Source organism: Sceloporus undulatus, chromosome 6 (genome assembly GCF_019175285.1).
Source record: "Sceloporus undulatus isolate JIND9_A2432 ecotype Alabama chromosome 6, SceUnd_v1.1, whole genome shotgun sequence".
In the NCBI taxonomy this organism is placed as follows: Eukaryota; Metazoa; Chordata; class Lepidosauria; order Squamata; family Phrynosomatidae; genus Sceloporus; species Sceloporus undulatus.
Genome location: NC_056527.1, coordinates 124533215 through 124552907, shown reverse-complemented (window position 1 = coordinate 124552907; position 19693 = coordinate 124533215). Strand labels below are relative to the sequence as shown.

General features: G+C 39.6%; 1 protein-coding gene across 5 annotated transcripts; it reads left to right on the top strand.

The window, feature by feature from the left end:
• The first annotated feature begins 286 nt into the window (after positions 1-286).
• ENTPD4 (ectonucleoside triphosphate diphosphohydrolase 4) lies at positions 287-16059 on the top strand. 5 transcript variants are annotated; one of them, XM_042476108.1, is made up of 15 exons: positions 287-359; positions 1723-1779; positions 2612-2720; positions 3224-3357; positions 3601-3783; positions 4000-4205; positions 4709-4859; positions 4955-5058; positions 6028-6087; positions 9724-9878; positions 11457-11623; positions 12391-12715; positions 12953-13038; positions 13127-13288; positions 14088-16059. In XM_042476108.1, the coding sequence occupies exons 4-15, from the start codon at positions 3350-3352 to the stop codon at positions 14314-14316; spliced, it is 1836 nt and encodes a 611-aa protein (XP_042332042.1). In that variant the 5' UTR covers positions 287-359; positions 1723-1779; positions 2612-2720; positions 3224-3349; the 3' UTR covers positions 14317-16059. The 5 variants fall into 5 exon arrangements, with proteins under 5 accessions (XP_042332042.1, XP_042332041.1, XP_042332043.1 ...); XM_042476107.1 differs by having other exon boundaries at positions 290-365; XM_042476109.1 differs by having other exon boundaries at positions 291-365; positions 3252-3357.
• The last annotated feature ends 3634 nt before the right edge of the window (positions 16060-19693 follow it).

Here is a 19693-nt window from a genome sequence, read left to right as displayed (position 1 = left end):
GGCTCAGAAAATAAAAACATTTTTTAAAAAACCCTTTAAAATATAAAAAGTGTTTTAAAAGTCAGCTAATAAAGCTGCCTGCCTTTAAAAGCTTTATATTAGAAACTTCTCTCCATCCTTCCCCACTTAAAAAAAGATTCGAACCCGGAAGTCGGCGCTCACGAACCTCGCTGGTGTGACTCTACACTTTTCGTAACTCTATCTTTTAGAATCCTGCTCCTGAGAGCCACGCCTCTTTTATCCCTTTGCAGTGTTGGCGGCGTTGGCGTTTTGCGTCACTTCCGGCGCGCGGCCGGCCGCGACCCGGAAGTAGAGGATGGCTGTAGCGTTGCTACGTCCCAGAAGACAGGAAAAAGGAGGTAAAGGTAAAGGAAGGGATGGGGATGATGGGTTCTGCAATGGCAGGCGGAGACTCTGTGAGAAACAATTCAGTTTGGGACCGATTTGACTGCTTTGGCTCAATGATGGGGATTCTGGGAGTTGTAGTTTTGTGAGACATTGAGCCTTCTCTGCCAGAGAGAGCTCTGGTACCACAATAAACTACAATTCCCAGGGTTCCCTAGTGAGCCAGGGCAGTTAAAGCAGTCTCAAAGTAGATTATTTCTGCAATGTGTTTAGGACCAGGAAAAACAATGCTAGAGTTTGATATATTGTTTGTTTGTTTGTTTACTTAATATATTTATGGGTTAGCCTGTGCTGGGCTATTGTGGCACCAAGGCTCTCTGGCAGAGAATAGCTCACAAAGCTACAAATCCCAGGATGCCATAGCATTGAGTCATGGCACTTAAAGCATCATTTCTGCAGAGCAGTGTTATTTCTGCACTAGCTAAACCCTTGGAAGGAAAGATTGCAGTGTTTATAGAGAGATTGGACATAATCTCAACACACCTCATATTTACTGTGGAATATGGAAAAGTGTGATACGCTTTTGTATTATATATTAATTTTAGTGTAAACATATTGTTCTATATGTTATACGTAGTGCTAACTGACTGTGGAAGTTTTAAAGGGTTTTAATTATTATTATTTGCAGTTTGATGGCTATAACCTGTATTTGGTTGCCATGAACGAACTGTACATATTCACTATGTCGCTGTAGGAACTGTAGGCTACACACAGCTACTACGCACAAGACTTTGAATGGCAGGTCGGGGGGAGTTGTGGTCTCCTATTTGTCTCCTATTGTGGGGCAAGCATGCGCTTTCAAATAGAGAGGAGCAAGCAGGAGAGAGAATGGTTACAAATACAGCTGGCCCTCCTCAATAGACCTTTGCAGATTTGATCATCTGCGGCTTTGGTTAATATGTCCTCTCTAGGAATCTCTATGCCATCCTGTGCAACTCTGCCACAATTGACTATAGAGTTGTTTTGGAGAACCTAAAAGTCCCTAGGAAAAGCACTTCTCTAGGCATTTGTAGGTCCTCCAGCATGATTCTATGATCAGCACCTAGCAGATGTTGACCATAGAGTTGTATTGGAGGACCTGGAGGTTCCCAAAGAGATGTTCTCTTAGGTAGAAAAAAGAATACGGGTGGTTTTATATTTACAGTTTTCCCACATTCCCAGAGAATGGTTCACCCCTGACTTCAGCAAATGTGGAGGGACCACTATACCTTACACAAGCTATCAGTCCAATTCCTTTTATATGGGCTGCTGCTTTTGACATGGCATGCCAGTGTTAACATTTCTCCTAACAATGCCCCCTTTCTTTGCCTTCTCTAGGAATGCTGTTTTTGACGTCAAGTTGGGATGCATCCACCAAAATACTCAGAGAAAGAGGTCAGTTGTACAGGTCGGCTTCCTCATCTAACAAGAGATCATATATAATATGGGTTTTGTTCTTCACCAATGGCATTACATCTTATGGCATTACATAAGAGCAGGGACAGGTTCTGTGGATGGATAGGCACATTCTCCAGCTCTCTCGCATTAACAGGGTGACAGGAAGGAGGGATAGATATTAAGCATCGATCTCGCCTTCCTCTGCGACAGTATCTCACCCTGTTAGTGCTGCACCTCCCATTTCCCTGTACAACTCCGATAGACATTTCGCAGATGTTATCACAGAACCCAACAATGTTTCCTTGTTCCCATCTCCCTCCATACGTCACCATGAGGTAGAAAATAGTGTCTATCAGTAATTAGAGTTGTAATATTAGTACTGAATTAGACAATCGGATCTTATTTCTCAACCCTAGACCAATAGATGTCATCAAATTAGACTACAAAGCAATAGGGGAGATAGAAGTATAAACAAATTCCTCAGATAGGGACATAAGGAGTTATGGAGTCCTGGGTTGTCTGGGGGCGGGGGGGGACACAATAGAATTCAATGTTCCCATCTAGAGCGTGGGCATTGATGAAAATTAAAAGGGCGCCAGTGATCAGGCACCTCACCCTCCAATCTTGTGGCACTTTTGAGACTGAGTGAAAGAAAGAAGTTGGTAGCACAAGCTGAGCTTTGATAGTCTGGCACCAACCAGGCTTGCCCAGCTGCTATCTTCGCATTGCTTTTTCAGGAACACACGTAATTTTAATGTTTAGCAAATGTTAATTTTGAGCCAATTCCATCTAAATGAATCTTTTATCCTCCCCTGTGTTTTCCATTTAGTTTCCACATGATATGGCTTCTTTCAGCTTTTCTTGCACGGAATTACTAAGGAGCGTCATCTTAATTAAACAAATGCAAAATTTTGTTCAGAGGTCATTACATTTCAAAGGTAAGTGATCATAACTTCAGATAGTAGTGTAATAATTTGGAAGACAAATTCCCAGTATCACATTTCATTTGCTCATTATAATAATAGAGACGCTGCCTTCTTCTTCATGGAGATATTTACATCACTCAGGCCAGCATCTTGCTGTATTTAAGAGAAGTTTGCCAGAGTTCTCTTTTAAGAGAAACATCTGTGTGCATTAACGCCGAACACTATTTGTGATTTAGGATTAGGAGTGTCATTGCACTTGCACATTTGAAGAGAACTCATATTTGAAGTATTTCATACTTCCTCAAGAGGCATACAGCAGAATAGTAAAGTGTGGTGTATGGATGTTGGAATATGGCTCTGACAATATGCACACCACCTTAAGTTCTTTAAATGAAGTGACAAAGACAAATGTTATCTTTGTTTGTTAATAATAATTTGTTACAGTACTGGTTTCTGTGCACATTGGGTATGAGGAAGGATGTTACCTTAATATAACTGCAACATTTCCTTTTCAGTTCCTATTTGTACTTTTGGTTCTGGCAGAAATGCTTGTGCCTTATGAATCTGTGACATCTGGCTGGCAGTAGAAGTCCTAGCTGTGTGTGTATGCTCCCTGTCCTGATCAGGCTCCCTGTCCTGAAATGGGTAGGTGAGTATCTGAATGTTGCCTAGGCTAAAAGCAATAGGTATGTACTTGGTTGGAATCAAATAAACATTAAAGACTATTTAAAATGTTCTGTTTGCAGAGTTTGCAACTTATTTAAATTGGCCATGAAAATATTCTTGTACACAAAATGTTTTGCAGCCCGGCAATTTTATTTTTAGTGTGTCACTATATTATTTTACAGTAGCATTTCATATGGTCTGTTTTTGTTCTTGTTTCTAATTTCAGGATCAGCATCTCATGTCTGTTTCCTGCTTCCTGGCACTTTAGTCTTTCCCCAGTTGGGTGCCCTCGGATACTGAACACCGTGTTACGACAGATTGTAGTCATTGGGCTACTGGCTGCTGTATTTTTCTTGCTGTACTATTCTGTTTTAAAATATAGCAGCCAGAGGGACAAAAAGATGCATAGGTAAGAACAAACAATGAGACAAAAATGTGTCCCAAAGATTGGGGGATTCACAACTGAAAACAACATAAGTCCTGCCATGTTTAAGTATGTGTTTTTAATGTGTTTCTGCATCCCTGTAAATGGAATCAGATTTGCAGTTTGTGTGGTATGTACTTGATGGTTCATTGATTTCCATGGAACTCACTCCCAAATCAGTACAGCTATGGTCTCTTCCAGGTATCTTGCTCGAGTAACAGACACAGAAGCTACAGATACCAACAACCCCAAGCTGAACTATGGCATCATGGTGGACTGTGGTAGTAGTGGATCTAGGATATTTGTTTATTGGTGGCCAAGACACAATGGTAATCCACATGATTTACTGGACATCAAACAAATGAGGGACAAAAACAGGAAACCAGTGGTTATGAAAATTAAACCAGGTAATAGGAAGAAACATTACATTTCCTCTCTAGCTCACTGACAACCTGTTTTGAAACTGTCACAAGAGACTGTAGTCACAATATGTTGTTGTTGTTGTTTTACAAAGCAGTTACAGTTAGTAAAATAGGTCACTGAGTTTTTCTCTTCATATTTGGGGTAAACAGTGTAGTCCAGTTTTGCGTTTTACTGACAAATCAGTCCCATTAATTTCATGTCCCACTAATTTCCAAGTAAGGATGTTAGAATAATAGGTGAGAAATTTGTTCATCTAATTAAGCATCGTTAACACAGCAGACTTTCATAGGAATATGTTGTTGCAGTTTTTTAAAATAATGGTTTTCATATTTAAAATAGCTAGAATCATACATAATTTCACTGTAACCTGGTTCTGGTCATTCTTGGAAGTAGCTCTATAAACAGTTGTATCTTAAAAACAGAGTCTTTTTTTCCCTTTGCACTCTCTTAACTTTTGATATGTATCTATGTATATCTTTCTTTCCAGGCATTTCAGAATTCGCTACCTCTCCTGAAAAAGTCAGTGACTATATTTTTCCACTTTTGAGCTTTGCTGCAGAACATGTGCCCCGTGCAAAACACAAAGAAACACCTCTCTATATTCTCTGCACAGCAGGAATGAGAATCTTGCCAGAAAGGTGACTTGAATCTCATGTTTCTATTAGGGTTTAATGTAGAAAACTCAGTATCATTTCTATTTTAACTTATATTTAAATTATGTGGAATCTTACAGCCAGCAAAAGGCAATCCTGGAAGACCTGCTGACTGATATCCCAGTGCATTTTGATTTTCTCTTTTCGGACTCACATGCAGAAGTTATTTCAGGAAAACAGGAAGGTAAACAAATCATTTTAAAACACAACAAAATCAAATTACAATAATGTGACAGATTTTCAGTGGGTTGACAGGTAACTGGCTTCTTTAAGAAAGAATGTCAAAAGAATTTACAGATCATTGCTCAGGAGGAGGAGAATGAAGAAAAGATGCACCCTTCCCTAGGATGCCTATGTTTAATTAACGTTGATGTTTTGCACCCTCTTTGCTCAAATGCCTGGAACAGTTGTCTAAGCAAATTACCATGCTGGAAGTTACTGTATAAGGCATACATATAATGCAATATTCTTTTTCTCAGCTTCACATTAAAATGATTTTTGAACAAAAAAGGAATGGAGCAGTGCTATAAGAGGAGTGGAGGTGAAGGGACAAGGCTTTAGGGAGACTGAAAATGATGACAGCTATTTAGTCAGGAGAATAACCTGGGAATAATAGGCTTTGCTTATTCAAGCAGTGAATAGAAGTAGCTGGGGTAAGTTAATATAGGCAGAGACTAGAGCACTTTCTTTGAATTCAACAAGGGAATAATCTAAAGCTCAAGACATGGTTCATCAAATCAAGTGTTCATCTGAGTGTTGCATATTGTAAAAGTTTTGGGTAAGCACTTGTATTACTCCTTACATTTACAAGATTGACGGCCGTGCACTTCTTACAACTCATTCATAGTTCTTGCATGTCCTTTTAATGTCAGGGGGTTAATTTAGATGGTCTTTGCTTTCTCTTCCAGTTCTTTGATTTTATACCAGGATTTGAGACTGGTTTACTCATGTGCCAGTATAATGGGGATAGAAAGGAGAGTCCCAGTCATACTTTGAGAGAATGTATGAACAATGTTGCGTGCAGGAGTGATTTATTTAATTCTTAAAGAAAACACTGCTTGAATATTTTGGATGTACATATATGTTAAACTTTCTGATTTTATTCCATAACTAAATAAAAAATGTTTACAAAACATTATGTTAACATTTTCAGGAGTATATGCATGGATTGGCATCAACTTTGTCCTTGGCAGATTTGAACATACAGATGATGGTGAGTATAAATTAGTACAACATATACCTTACATTGTAAACGAAGCTGCTATTGCTATCTTACTGAATGGACAAAACTTAATCATGATCTGCCAATTGCTGCCAATGTCATCACCTTCTTGCTGTACTGGTCTTATTCAAGTAAATGGAAATAGTTTAACAGCAGTGCTGGCTGGATTGTGGTCCATATTAGGTCTGAATAATCTACAATATAAGTTTCTATTAGAAAACAGATGCCAGGACTTCAGTAAAGATGCTACTTACAGAAGTGGTAACAAGCATTTTAAAAGAAGCTCTTTTTTTCTTGGTGTGGACATAAGAACTGCTCTTTTCTTATTGGACCCAGAGGTCCAGCAATTCTGCCCTCAGCAGTAGCCAGCCAAGCATCTCTGGCTGCTCACAAGCAGGACATGAAGTCAGTGACTCTTTCTTGTCCATGGCACCTAGTTTGTACTACTGCCATTCATGAACACTCCGAATTAGGTGTCACAATTTAATTTTTTCCCCTTTTTATTTTAAAAGATTTTAATAATAATAATAATAATAATAATAATAATAATAATAATAATAATAATTTTATTAAAAACACCAAAGCTTCTTCTGCAATCATTCATCCTACAGAATATGTAAAAATAGAAAAGTTATTGCAACTTGTCCTTATAAAGATCCAAGTAAATTCATCAATAAAAGGCCAAATATTAATTTCATTAGCTTGAATAATTCCCCCACCTTGGATAAAACAAGAGTTCAAATTCACGTGAAAGGAGTTTTCCTCTCGTTCTCTTCAGCCCTTTCTCCCTTAAACACTTATTCCTTTAGTCTGGACAAGAGACCAGGGATTGAATCCCTGCACAGCTGAGGAAACCCACTTGATGACCTTGTGCAAGTCACACATTCTCAGCCTTAGAGTGAGGCAAAGGCAACCCTGCTGTGAACAAATCTTGCCAAGAAAACCCCATGATAGGTCCGCCATAATTTGGAAACAAGTTAAAGGCTCACAACAACAAACTGCAAGTAGACAGGAAAGTTGACTAAGATAGTTGTCTTACTTATATGAACAAAGGACAGCTAAAAAATAGTTAATACAATCTTCACAAAATATATGTTATCCAGAACAATATATGCATCTTCATTAGCTGACCTTTCTTCTGTGCACATTTTTACACTAAAAGAACCAGATTTCCCAAAATTAATCATTTTTGTCTGTCTTCTGTATTGCTCCAGTTGTGCTAACTTTTTCATCAGTATAATCCTTCCACCAATAATCCATATTTCCATTTTCCAAATATTTCTAATTTTTAGCAGATAGTATTTTAGCTACGTATACCAGAAATGTGATTAACATTTAATGTTGTAACTTCTTATTTAAGTAAAACTCCTTGATGCATATAGGCTACCTTTTTGCCAGTTTCTGGCACCACATCTTCTAGTAATGAATCCTGTAAATTAACTGTGTGAATAAATACTTTCTCTTTTCCATCACATTGTATGATAACCCTTTCAGGTGTTACACACAAATTTCCCTATATTACATGTATGGGCCATGTTTGCCTTTACCCCTAAACCATGGTTAAGTGCATTGCTGCTGAAAGGCTTGTATGTTCCCTACTCCTCCTCCAACATAATGTGCAAAAGGAATATGCTAAACTTTAGTTTCAGTTTAGCTGATTCTGGTTTTTTCTTTACATACAAACCATGGCATGGTTTAAAATAAACAGTCAGTTTCTTCAAAAGCCGCAGTGACTCGAGTTTTCCTGCTTTCAACAAACTAGTGTTCATTTTAATCAAAATTCTTAATTCATGCCTAATGACACTTTGCAAATTTAACTTTATTAGTTTCCTAAGATGAAACTGAATTCCTGCTTATACCTGTTCTCAGTTACAAGAGCAGCAGGAGCTGGGGGCACATGAACCCAGCATTTATATGGGCTACTTTCTACCTGTGTATGTCATGCTAAATTATGGTTAAGTGTTGTGCACAAATTCAGCCATTGTGTGTGTACATAGTCCATAATCTATGTACCTCTGCAGGGTCTCCCTTTAGTATTTTAAGAAAACCCAACCCCTGAAAGCCCTTAATTGTTTTGCTTTTCTCTGTATCTTTCCCAGCTCTGTGGTATCCTTCTTGAGATAATGCACACCAGACCTGTACAAGGTATTCTAAATGTGCTTGCTTAGAATGCCATTGTAACACATTCTGTTTTATTTCTCAGTCCTTTCCTAAAATTGTTAAAATAGCACTTATCTTCTCTCACTAGAGTCTAACATTCCTTGTACCTTCTTAGCTCTCTGTCATGCTGGATCACTGAAGCACTCTCTGCTCAAAGGAATTGTTTATACAAGGGTAGGCATGTTTGCATGTAACACTAAACCATGATTTAGTGTTCTGCCACAGAAAAGCACACAGGCCTATATGCTCTTCTCTCCTCCTGCAGCGCAAGATGGAAGAAGACTAAACTAGATATCCGTTTCACTTTAGCAGATTCCTGGTTTGTTCTTACCTGCAAACATGCAACATTGGTTTGTTGTAACTCAGACAACAAAGTGCCACATTGTACCTTAAAGCGTTAAAGATTTTGTGTAGCATGAGTTTTTGTGATTTGGAGATTATCATCAGATGTATGGAGTATTCTCCAAAATTTCAGGTATATGTAAGTACACACAAATGTCCTGTATAGTCAAAAACGGTTTGGTGTATAGCCAGTGGTTGAATCATAGATTTGGAAGAGACTCTAAGGGCTATCTAATACAATCCCTTGCCACCCAGGAATATACGACTAAAAACCTCCTGAGAGATTGCCATCCAACCTCTCTTTAAAAGCCTTCAAAGATGGGAGTCTTTGAATAAGACAATCTATACCACTGTTTAACATATGTGCCATGTTTAACAGCTCTTACAGTCAAGATGTTCTTCCTAATGTTTAGATGTTCAATGATTAGTCTTAAGAGTAGCAGAAAACAAGCTTGTTTCATCTTCTACATGACATCCCTTCAGATATTTATGGATGGCTATCATATCGCTCAGTCTTCCCTTCTTAAATTTATTCACACCCAGTTTCCTAAGTAATTCCTCATAAGGTTTGGTTTCCAGACCTTTAATCATCTTGGTCACCCTTTTCTGAACAAGTTCCAGCTTGTTAGTATCTTCCTTGAACTGTGGTGCCCATAAGTGGACATAGAATTGCATTTGTTTATTTTCCTTCCCCTATCAGTCTTTCTGAATATAATTTCTCTTTGATTTCAGTGTCTATTATCTGTTGTCCAACGTGTGTGCCATATATATTCCTGAAATTCTGGATAACAATCTTGCACCTGACAAAGTTGGCTGTAGTCCATAAAGGCTCTTTCTATAATCAGTTTGTCAATCTTTTCAGGTGCCATAGGACTATATAGTGTTGCTTATACTATCTCTCTACACCCACCCATACCAAATACTTAACACTGGGATGTTCAGGCTTTAGTCAAGGTTGACTCATCCTTTGCAGTCTGACAAATCTTTGACATTAGCTAGCACTGAAGGTCAACCATTGCTCCACTGTCAGGTGCTATGACATACAAAAATGTGGGACTCAGGTCCTAAGGAAGATTCACTCCCATTATTCAATGCTGCTGCTTCTTCTCTCTCGTTGTCTTTCAGAAGATGATGCTCTGGTAGAGGTGCATATACCTGGCAGTGAAAACAAGGAAGCCATTGTTCGAAAGAGGACTGTGGGTATACTTGACATGGGTGGTGTGTCAACTCAAATAGCGTATGAAGTCCCTAAAACTGTAAGCTTTGCCTCTTCACAGCAGGTTATTATCTGTACAACTTTCCTTCTTTTCCTTTTGTTTTACCCTGTGTTTTAACCCATATCCATCAATTCTTTTTCTTTTCGGCATTATAAGTCCTGTGCCATTGTGTGACATCTTCATCCAGAGGCAAAAGAAGACATGTTCATCAGCTAAGCAATCCCCATGTATAACTTTCATTTCATAAATTTATTTAACCAGTTCAGAGTCTTTCTCTTGATTATGGTGCAGAATTTTGATCTCACCCAGTTATCATTCTGTTTAACTTTTGCTGTAAGAATTGTAATATGCACATTTTATTTCTGGGTGTTAAAATTATATCTGTTATATATTGTGGTTACTATACAGTTTGTACAATTTTAGATCTTTTACAATACTGATTATTTAATTAAGCAAGGAAATGGTTGTAATTTCCCAAAAGAACAATTGAAAATGGAATATGTGCAAGTGTCATTTTCTTTGCATTTTTAATTAAATGATGTAAACTGTCAAATATTTATTGCATTTAGTAGGAATCTGTTTTTAAAGCTCAAGAAAAGATGTAAAAAGTTAGCAGCCAATTTCTAAAAACAGTAGCAAAGAGCATACAATGTTGAGGCCTTCAGTGTGGCGCATACTTTGTGTGCCGTTGTTCCCACATCTCTTAGCACTCACCAGGTTCACTGTCCTGCCTGTTTTATATGTCTACATTTTGAAATAATTTCCTAAAGACAACTCAGAAGCTATTGTGCTCCTCATCATCATGTTAGATCTTATTATTCTTTATTGCTAATTGGTTATCTGAGTCCTAAAGGCATTCCAACAGGCAACTTCAGCCCAGAGTATCATTTTGCAGTGCCCAGAGGAAAGAAAAGGTTAAGCTAGAGACTCATAGGAGGTTGACATGGCCCTTATGTGAACGGTAAAGTGTATGAGCCAGCCTTGGCTCTAAGATCAGCTACTGAGCCCCTGTTATCTGGCCATCAGTTACAGATAATTAGGATTACAGATACAGACAACAAAGGCCTTTTCCGGGCCTTTCCTACTGTTCTGGAACTGCTTCCCTAAGGAAAACATCTGTGGCCCAATCTTTGCAAACTTAAGAAAAAACATAGGGCACTCTTGTGTTAATCCGCTTCTTAATTCATTGTGATTTCTTCTCACTAACTGCAATTAATTTCTTTGGAATGTTGCTGTTAAATTTTAAAGAAATTTTAACTTTCTTTTTAAGTAACTGAATAGTTGCATAGCCTCATGTTCTGTTATTGCCGCTGTATATTGCATGCTGCCCTGGGAGTAACTCTTCTGTAAAAGGTGTTATTAAAAATAGTTAAATTAAAAGAGAGAGGGGAGGAAAAGAAGAGACAAAAGATACAGGAGGGAAATATGGGCATGCATATATTTCCTGATGGACAGAAGACTGAATTCAGTGGGGTGGGATCATGAGCTGTTCAGTCTACAGCTGTTCTTTCAACATTGATGGTGTTTCGTTTAGCTCTTCCCTATTGAGTACAGAGATCTGAAATTATTTTGCTGTATTTATACTCGTTGAGTTATGCAACATAAAGCAAAGTTGATTGTCCCTTGTTTGATGGCTTGCAGGAGGAGGTGGCCAAGAATCTCCTTGCAGAGTTTAATTTGGGATGTGATGCTCACCAAACTGAACATGTATACCGGGTCTACGTAGCAACGTTTCTTGGCTTTGGTGGGAATGCTGCCCGGCAGAGATATGCAGACAGCATATTTACCAATACAGTATTTAGAAACAGGTAACCTGCTATGACTGACTTGACTGTTAGGTTCAAACGATTGCACTTTTTATATGCACAATATTAAATCTTGCCCACTGAAATAGTCAAGTATTAAAGCAGGTGATGGTTACATTTTACCTTTAAATTTTTGTTTTGACTGCAAGATTCTGTTCTGATATATTTAGTTAAAGACTGTTTCATTAATTCTGTAAGTAAAATTAATCTAATTATAATATTTGTTACAGTTTACAGTCCTAATTCTCAATCGTGTCCCACCTGACACATGAAGCAAAAAAAGTTTATTTCACTTTTCTGGTACTATTTTGCATGTTACATTTCTACCTATTGAATCTCTGGGTTAGATTCAGAGTTTTGCTTCTGCAACTGATAGATTGCAAAGAGGGTGCAATCTATCAGTGGCAGAAGCAAAACTCTCTTGTGTACACATGCAATTAAATGTAGCAGACTGACATGTGATATAAGGTTAGTTCCCAAACAAGACAACATTGCCTCCCACTGCCCATATTTCCTATACTTAGTGGCAAGCTAGACTTTGTACACGTAGCTGTGGGCAGTACCAAAATAATGGAGTGCAAAAGAGTCTTGAATCCCTCCCCGCTGTGCTCATGCACCATTCACAATGCGTCGAGTCCTCCATGTGTCCACTTCAGGGTACTGTTCTCCAAGGCAGAATGGTCTGATTCTATTATTCCTGCTACTCTAAAGAATTCATTTTTAATGGTGACATTTTGGGGTGGAGTAACTTTCCTCAATCTTGCTTACAGGCTTCTAGGCAAACAGACTGGTATGACTTTGGATACCCCCTATTTAGACCCTTGCCTGCCTTTAGATATTCAAGATGAAATCCAGCAGAATGGGCAAACGCTGTATCTCCGAGGGACAGGAGACTTCCACCTGTGCCGTGATGTTATTCAGCCTTTCATGAATAAGACAAACGAAACACATACCTCCTTGAATGGCGTCTATCAGCCTCCTGTGCACTTTGAGAACAGCGAGTTCTACGGGTTTTCTGAGTTCTATTACTGTACTGAGGATGTGTTAAGGATGGGAGGAGACTACAATGCTACTAAATATATTAAGGCTGCAAAGGTAAAAATGCACTCTACCCTTGTATAATGTACAGTTAGACCAGACGTAGACTTAACTCCCTTCTTCTCCATGAAGCTTATAACTGACTTCAGGCCAATCATTTTCTCTGTTTGATCTGTTTCATAGGTTTATTGTGAAGGAAAATCTTGTGGGATTAATCCTTGTATATCACTATAAATACTTAATATATAAAAGCATGGATATATAATCTCTTCATCCTTTTTATTTCTTTCCCAGGATTATTGTGCCACAAAGTGGTCTGTTCTGAGGGAACGATTTGACCGTGGACTTTATGCATCACATGCAGACCTTCATCGCTTGAAGTAAGTGTTGCCTTCAAGCTACCTCGATTCAATATACATTACAGAAATAGCACAATTTGGATGCGTATTGTTTGTTTATTCTCTGCAGGTATCAGTGCTTTAAGTCAGCCTGGATGTATGAAGTGTTTCACAGTGGCTTCTCTTTCCCCATAAATTATGGAAACTTAAAAACTGCATTGCAGGTCTATGATAAAGAGGTGCAATGGACATTGGGGGCTATCCTTTATCGAACACGATTTTTGCCTTTGAGGTATGGTTTGACCTTTCTCTCCATTTTCTGTAGTGTTCACAGAAAACTATGCAGCGTTTACTATCTTTGGAAATTTTGCCTCCATCATACTTTCCTGAACATTATGTAGATGCTCACAAAGATGGGAACGTGGGTGGTCACCGATGTCAGCAGATGTCGCATGTTGCTTAACTTCTGTATGCCCATAGTGATTCTTCGGTTGTGGGTCTGGGGAATGGTGTTAACAGCTGTTCATGTTGCTAAAGCACAGTTTCCTCTTTAGAATAGTGATTTCCCCTATAAAGGTAAAAAACAGGGGTAGGCAATGCATGTGGCCTCCAGGACTGTTTTTGTGGTCCCTGGGACCACGGGGGGGGGGGGGGGAATTACACCCAGATAAGGGGCTTAGAGGCATTTTGGTATACATTTGCCCGGGTCGATCATTTTTGGTTTGTTTTTTAAAGGAAGTGAACAGCTAGTAATTTCAGTTCACTTCCTATAGTTAAAAAGGCTTCTCATTTGGGGTCAGTTCTGTTTTGCGGGGGGTGCAAGGCTTCTGGTGGTCTGATACAGCCCCCCTAGTCTTCCATAGTTGCCCCATTAAGTATAAGGGACATTGAGGAGAAGACTATAATCCCCACAATTTTCTGTTAGTATTTTCCCACCCACATTAGCAAAGCACTTGAGTGAAGAAAATTGTCAGACAGGATGGAAGGTGCAGAATGCAGTAGAATTTCTTTGTAATGACATTGTAAGGAGGCTCAAAGACTTTTTCTTTCTGTCTTTCTTTTTTTCTTTCTTTCTTTCTTTCTTTCTTCAGAGATATACAGCAAGAGAACTTCCGAGTCAATCACTCCCGTTGGCACAGCTTCTCCTTTGTTTACAACCATTACCTGTTCTTTGCCTGCTTCTTCGTAGTGCTGCTGTCCATTTTGCTATACCTGCTGCGCTTGCGGCGGATTCACCGGCGAATGTTGCTCAGTGGCTCCTCTTCTTCCCTCTGGATTGAGGAAGGCCTCCCATCACAGAAGATCCCAGGGGCCTTATAAAGTGCTGAACACTAGCCTAAGACTTGCTCAAGAAAAGCCATTGTTTTGCCTCAGGGTTCTTCTCTCATCCCTAGAAACCATTGTCTGGGCCTCTTGCTGCAGTTTTGGAATCAGGAGGAGGAATTTCAACCCCCATCTGGAAAACTGAGGGGGAAAAGCAGGGTCAAACTTGGCTTGGCTATACTGAGGGAACAGCAGCCAAAATTATTTTATAGCTGTTACCTTAATAGTAAATGCACTTTGTTGGGGAAGAGGGGGGGGGGGTCAGGTGGGGCAGTGAAGACTTGATGCCAGTAAATGAATAAAGGGGCAAGTAGCAAACTGATTTGCCCTCGGTAACTGATGTGATTGTTCTCTTACTATGTGGTAAGCTCACGTCTTGGCTTTCTCGTGGATGAAAGTGACTCCTAAGGCATGGATGGAAAATACATGGCTCTCCAGATACCATTGGACTGCAGTTCCAGCAAAGTGTGTGCTGAGGAGATGATGGGAATTTCAGTTCAGAAATATCTGGAGGGCCACACATTTCCCATCCTTGTCCGAGGGCTTCCAGCTAAGGTCCACTGTTTGACAATATGCACCTGAGCCACTCTGGTCATTGGTAAAGTACTCTTTGATCCATGTCTTCCTGGTATGATCAGCAAACAGAAGCTTTAGCAACATTTTCCCATAATATTCCTTGGCTATTTACTCCAATTGATTTATTAAAAGCCTTTAATGTTATTTATTTAGCAATAGAAAACACTCCCAGACCACCTGCTAAAAATTAATAATGCGGCAGCCCCTGCTCACACCTCCACAAAAAGGGAAAATTAGAACACTTAATTCCTAATTACAAAATCCATGTGATAACCTGTCTCTTGTTGATCTGCACAAGAGCCATTGACCCTCCACTATAGGAAAGTTCAATCAGAGGCCACAAAAATTACCTTATATACTCGTAATATCAGTATCGCAAACAATACAAATAGCGGTGTGTTAGGAAGATACTGCCATCTCCTGGCTTCTTAGGCTGGGATCAAAGAGCAGAAAGGAGCAAACAGCAAGGTAAATGCAAGGAGAGGAGAGAACTTCAGTCTATCCCCAGAAAAAGGAGATTTTAGCTGAGGTAATGGGATTTCAAGAGCCTTTTACTTGTATAAGCAATTGAACACGACTCTTTAACTGCTTATACAAGTAAAATCCTCTGTTGCTGCATCAGCTGGAAGCAAGGATGTTAAAGAGGTCTTTACGTTTGGCTCATTTTGCATAGGATGGAGCCGGCCTAAAATCCTTGCACAGTTCAAAATGTCATCTCTTTTTCTAAGATGCTGACCAGAGTTTTAAATACAGAGAGTGACCTGTAGTCTTCATCTGAAAAATGGAGATGTGATGCTTGCAACATCCTTGCAATATTGTCATAGAGAAAGTTTTGCAAAACGCACCGATGACGTTGAACTGTCAAGTTTGGCTGGGGTGTTCTTTGTGTGCTTGGGTAGCAGCAGTTGTGCTGTGGCAGAGATTGTGTGTACCTGTGATATTTTATTCTTTCACCTGACAGTAAAGTCTCAGTCATTCTGTGTAACGAAGAATCAGGAAAGAATATGGAGCACTAGAACAATGTGTCTGCTGGCATTTCCTCATTTCTGGCTATAGATGGCCTTTTTTTACTTGAAAGAACATGTCCATAATTTAAGCTGTCATTTATGTTAACATCTCATAAAATACAAGCTTTATCATATTAAAAAACAGCTTCTGGTTTCACTTCCCATTCTGAAGATTTTGTGGTGAACCTCTGGTCTCTTGGTCCCTTTATTAGAATCTCTTCCAGATATTGGGATCGGGGGAAAGATTTTCTTATCTTCAGCTACAGCAGATGGAGCTCTATGAGGTAACTATTTCCAAAACCATTTTTTCAAGAGTTGGTCTTGCACACAATTCTTTGTCTTGTGCATTCCTGTCCCTCCTGATGTGTCCCCCTCCAAATTTGGTTTGGAAAAGCTTCCCCAGCTGACTCTGGGAAGCCTGCAATCTGCATTTTCAAATCCAAATTGAGGCTAGCAATTTGCTCTTCTGAAATGAAAAGCTGAAGTTTTCTCAGAATGTGAAATGCTGAATCCTGGAACCCTTTAAAACAAATGAAAGTCACTTGGCCTTTGAGACCCTGAATCCCTACCCAAAGCTTTTGAGACCCTGAATGCCAAGAGACATTTTAAAATCCCCATTTCATATTGAGGATGTTGGGTTTTAGAGTGACTTCAGTCATCGCGATGCAATCACATTAAGTAGGCAATGTCCTTTATTAAATTCACAGCTTCTGTTTCTTCACTCAAGGCAATTAGCAGTATTGTTCAAATAAAAGCAAATCCAAGGAAAACCTAAAAACAGGTTCAATATGTAATTTAGGAATTTAAAAAACAGTACATGAATTATCTACAGAAATATGAAGAATCTTCAGAAAACGTGTGAACCGCAGTTTTCTGGATTCTTCCTTTCTACCTGAATCCCTTCTACCCTTTTCAGCCTTTTCAATGTTTTGCTTGTCTCAGATGTTTAGTGTGTCCTCCTCTCCCTTTCATTCTTTCTTTAAATGCTTGTTGTTACCCAGGCTTGAAAATAGGAACAAAAACAAACCCATTTTGACATCTTGGTCCTTACACCAATTGATCAGTCTTTTAACTTGGGCAGACTAGGTAGTGGTTTTTATCTAATCCAGAGCAACCTGCCACATTTTCCCACCCTGAGCAGTGAAACACAACACTGTTGAAAGCCTTATATAGTGACAGTTTCCAGCAAGGTTCTCAGGGTTTGAGGTTCAGTTTGCCTCATCCCTAAAGGACTGTGTTTATATGTTGATGTGGTTAACAAGCTTTGCTTTCTTTCCCCAGGCTCCTTTTTCACTTGATCCATTAAGGAGCAAAGAAGTGACAACCAAGGCTGTGCCCTCTGGCCTTTGAAAATGACCTTGCCTGCCAGGTGAGTGACATGAGGGCCTCTCGCTTCACATGGCTGCTTGGATGTATCCATCAACCTTCCTTTTCCTTCTGTGCTAAAAAAAACAGGGCTTGGGCAATCTCTGCTAAGCAGTTTCTCAAATCAATCTCCATACAGGTTGAGGATGTTTTTAAAAGGAAAACATTTTAGTTTGGCTTTGCATTATGGAATGCCAACCACTAAATGGCATGCAGTGAGAAACAGGTGCTCTTCACTTCCGTGCTCTGTTTTTTTTGCAGGGCCTTGTCCTTTTAAGGTTGCCAAGGCAAAAACATGTGACTAAATGGGGCCCTGTGAGAAAGCACATAACAAAGAGATGGCAAACTTGATTCAGGGCGTGCTGTTCCCTGATGCAGCTTCATCATTCAAGGCCATTGTTGCAGTTTAACAATACCATGGAACTCAACAAATGACACGTATGCAGCGGTAATGTTTTAGACAACCTCAGTCTTCAAAACTAATGTGTTTTGGAGGAGGAAGGACATGCTCATCTTTTCAGGTCACTGTATCGTGTGTGCTACACATATGTATGTGTATATGTACACATACAGTCACAGAATTAAAGAGTTGGAAGAGACCCCAAGGGCTATCCAGTCCAATCCCCCAGCCAGCCATGCATGAACACAGAATCAAATCACCCCTGATAGATGGCCATCCAAACTCGTTTTAAAAACTTCCAAAAAAAGGAGACTCCACCACTCTTTTCTTTGTCAACTGTCAAACAACTCTTACCATTAAATCCATTGCTCATGATAAGGAAAAGAGCTGGAACTTCCTTTTCTGATGACATGACATCTACGACTCCCATCATCTCCGTTCAGTATGGCTAATGGTATCTAGATTTTTGTATCTGGGGAACCTGCCGCCTTTGGAGTTGAGTTGTTGATTCACATTGTCCAATACTGTGAACTGACTGGTATCCACTCAACAATGTTTCTGGCAGGCGTCTATCCCAACCCTGCCTTAGGATTAAGCTGAGATCTTCTGCCACTAAACTATAGCCCTATTCCATCCATACTCCACCTCCTTTGGACTACAGGTCCCTTTGTGGGCTTGAAAACAAGATAGGCTTGACAGGGCAGGGGATTACATGAAAGAAGGGAATGATAGACAGATAACAGAGCCAGTGTGGTGTAGTGATTTGAACATTGAACTGTGACTCGAGCTCAGAATTCAAAGGAAACCCATTGGGTGACCTTCAGCAAGTCGCATACACTCAGCCTTAGAGGAAGGCCATGGCAACCCCCCCTCTGAACAAATCTTGCCAAGAAAACTGCAGGAGTGGGTCACCATAAGTCAGAAACAACTTGAAGGCATGCAACAACAATGGATGGAGGAAGAGCCAAGGTAGGTGGTACTACAGCCACAACGTGAGTTCGATCCTGGAGGGCTCCAAGGTTGACTCAGCCTTCCATCCTTTTCGTAGGTCGGTAAAATGAGTACCCAGCTTGTTGGGGACAATTGGCTTACAGATTGTAAACCGCATGGAGAGTACTCAGTTCATTATGAAGCGGTATAGAAATGTAAATGCTGTTGCTAATGCTGTTGCTGAAAAAACAAGAAGAAGAAAAAGAAAGCTGAAGGAAATATGGGAAGGGAATAGCAACTATGTTGTGTCTCATACCTAACAGACACAATGACCGTATCCATTGAAAGGTTCTAATGAGAATTGCTAGCCGAAGGAAAGAGTCAATTACAGCTAGAGTTTGTAGTCGATGGGTGGAAAGGGGTTTCCATCTAGTGGCCAGATGTGCATATTTAGCAAAGGATTATTCCCTTTGGGGGAAATTTTCACATCAACTGACTCAATCCTCCCAGCAACAGCTTTGCAATGTTTATTGCTAAAGACTTGGCCAGTTGTACAGAGCTGTGTTTACATGAGCAAGGACTTCTGTTTAACAAATGAAATCCAAGTTCTTAGCACTGTTTCAGCACTGTTTGGCTTATAGAAAGAGAGGAACTCAGAGGAGGGAAGGATCAGGATTATTATATAGACACTTCATGATAGACTTCTTATCTATAAAATGAATGAAAGAAAATGAAAAGATTGCATTGCTACTGTGAACACTTGAGACCAAACTGGAAATTTCCCAAAAATGTGATCTGGATGAGAGACAAAACCAGTGCTGGGCATATTCACACATTTCTACTTGCAGTTTCAAAGCCACTTATTTTAATATTGGGCACAACGTTCCATCTGATTTTCCTTGGAAGCAACAGTGCCTAAGAGAACAGTATATGCTTCAAGCAGTTGTAAAATACAAAAGCCAAGGATGACGTAACAAAACCTTTAATGGTCTGAGGTGGAGCTTCAAAGCATAGCTTTTCTACATCTTCCGTAAGAAAAGACATCATCATCATCATTGTCAAGATCACAATATTTGGCTGCACTTGGCCTCAGATC

Coding starts and splice junctions, on each gene's coding strand:
- ENTPD4 (XM_042476108.1), top strand. Junction 6,088..9,723: donor ATTTGAACATACAGATGATG/GTGAGTATAAAT, acceptor GTTGTCTTTCAG/AAGATGATGCTCTGGTAGAG. Junction 13,039..13,126: donor GCAGACCTTCATCGCTTGAA/GTAAGTGTTGCC, acceptor TATTCTCTGCAG/GTATCAGTGCTTTAAGTCAG.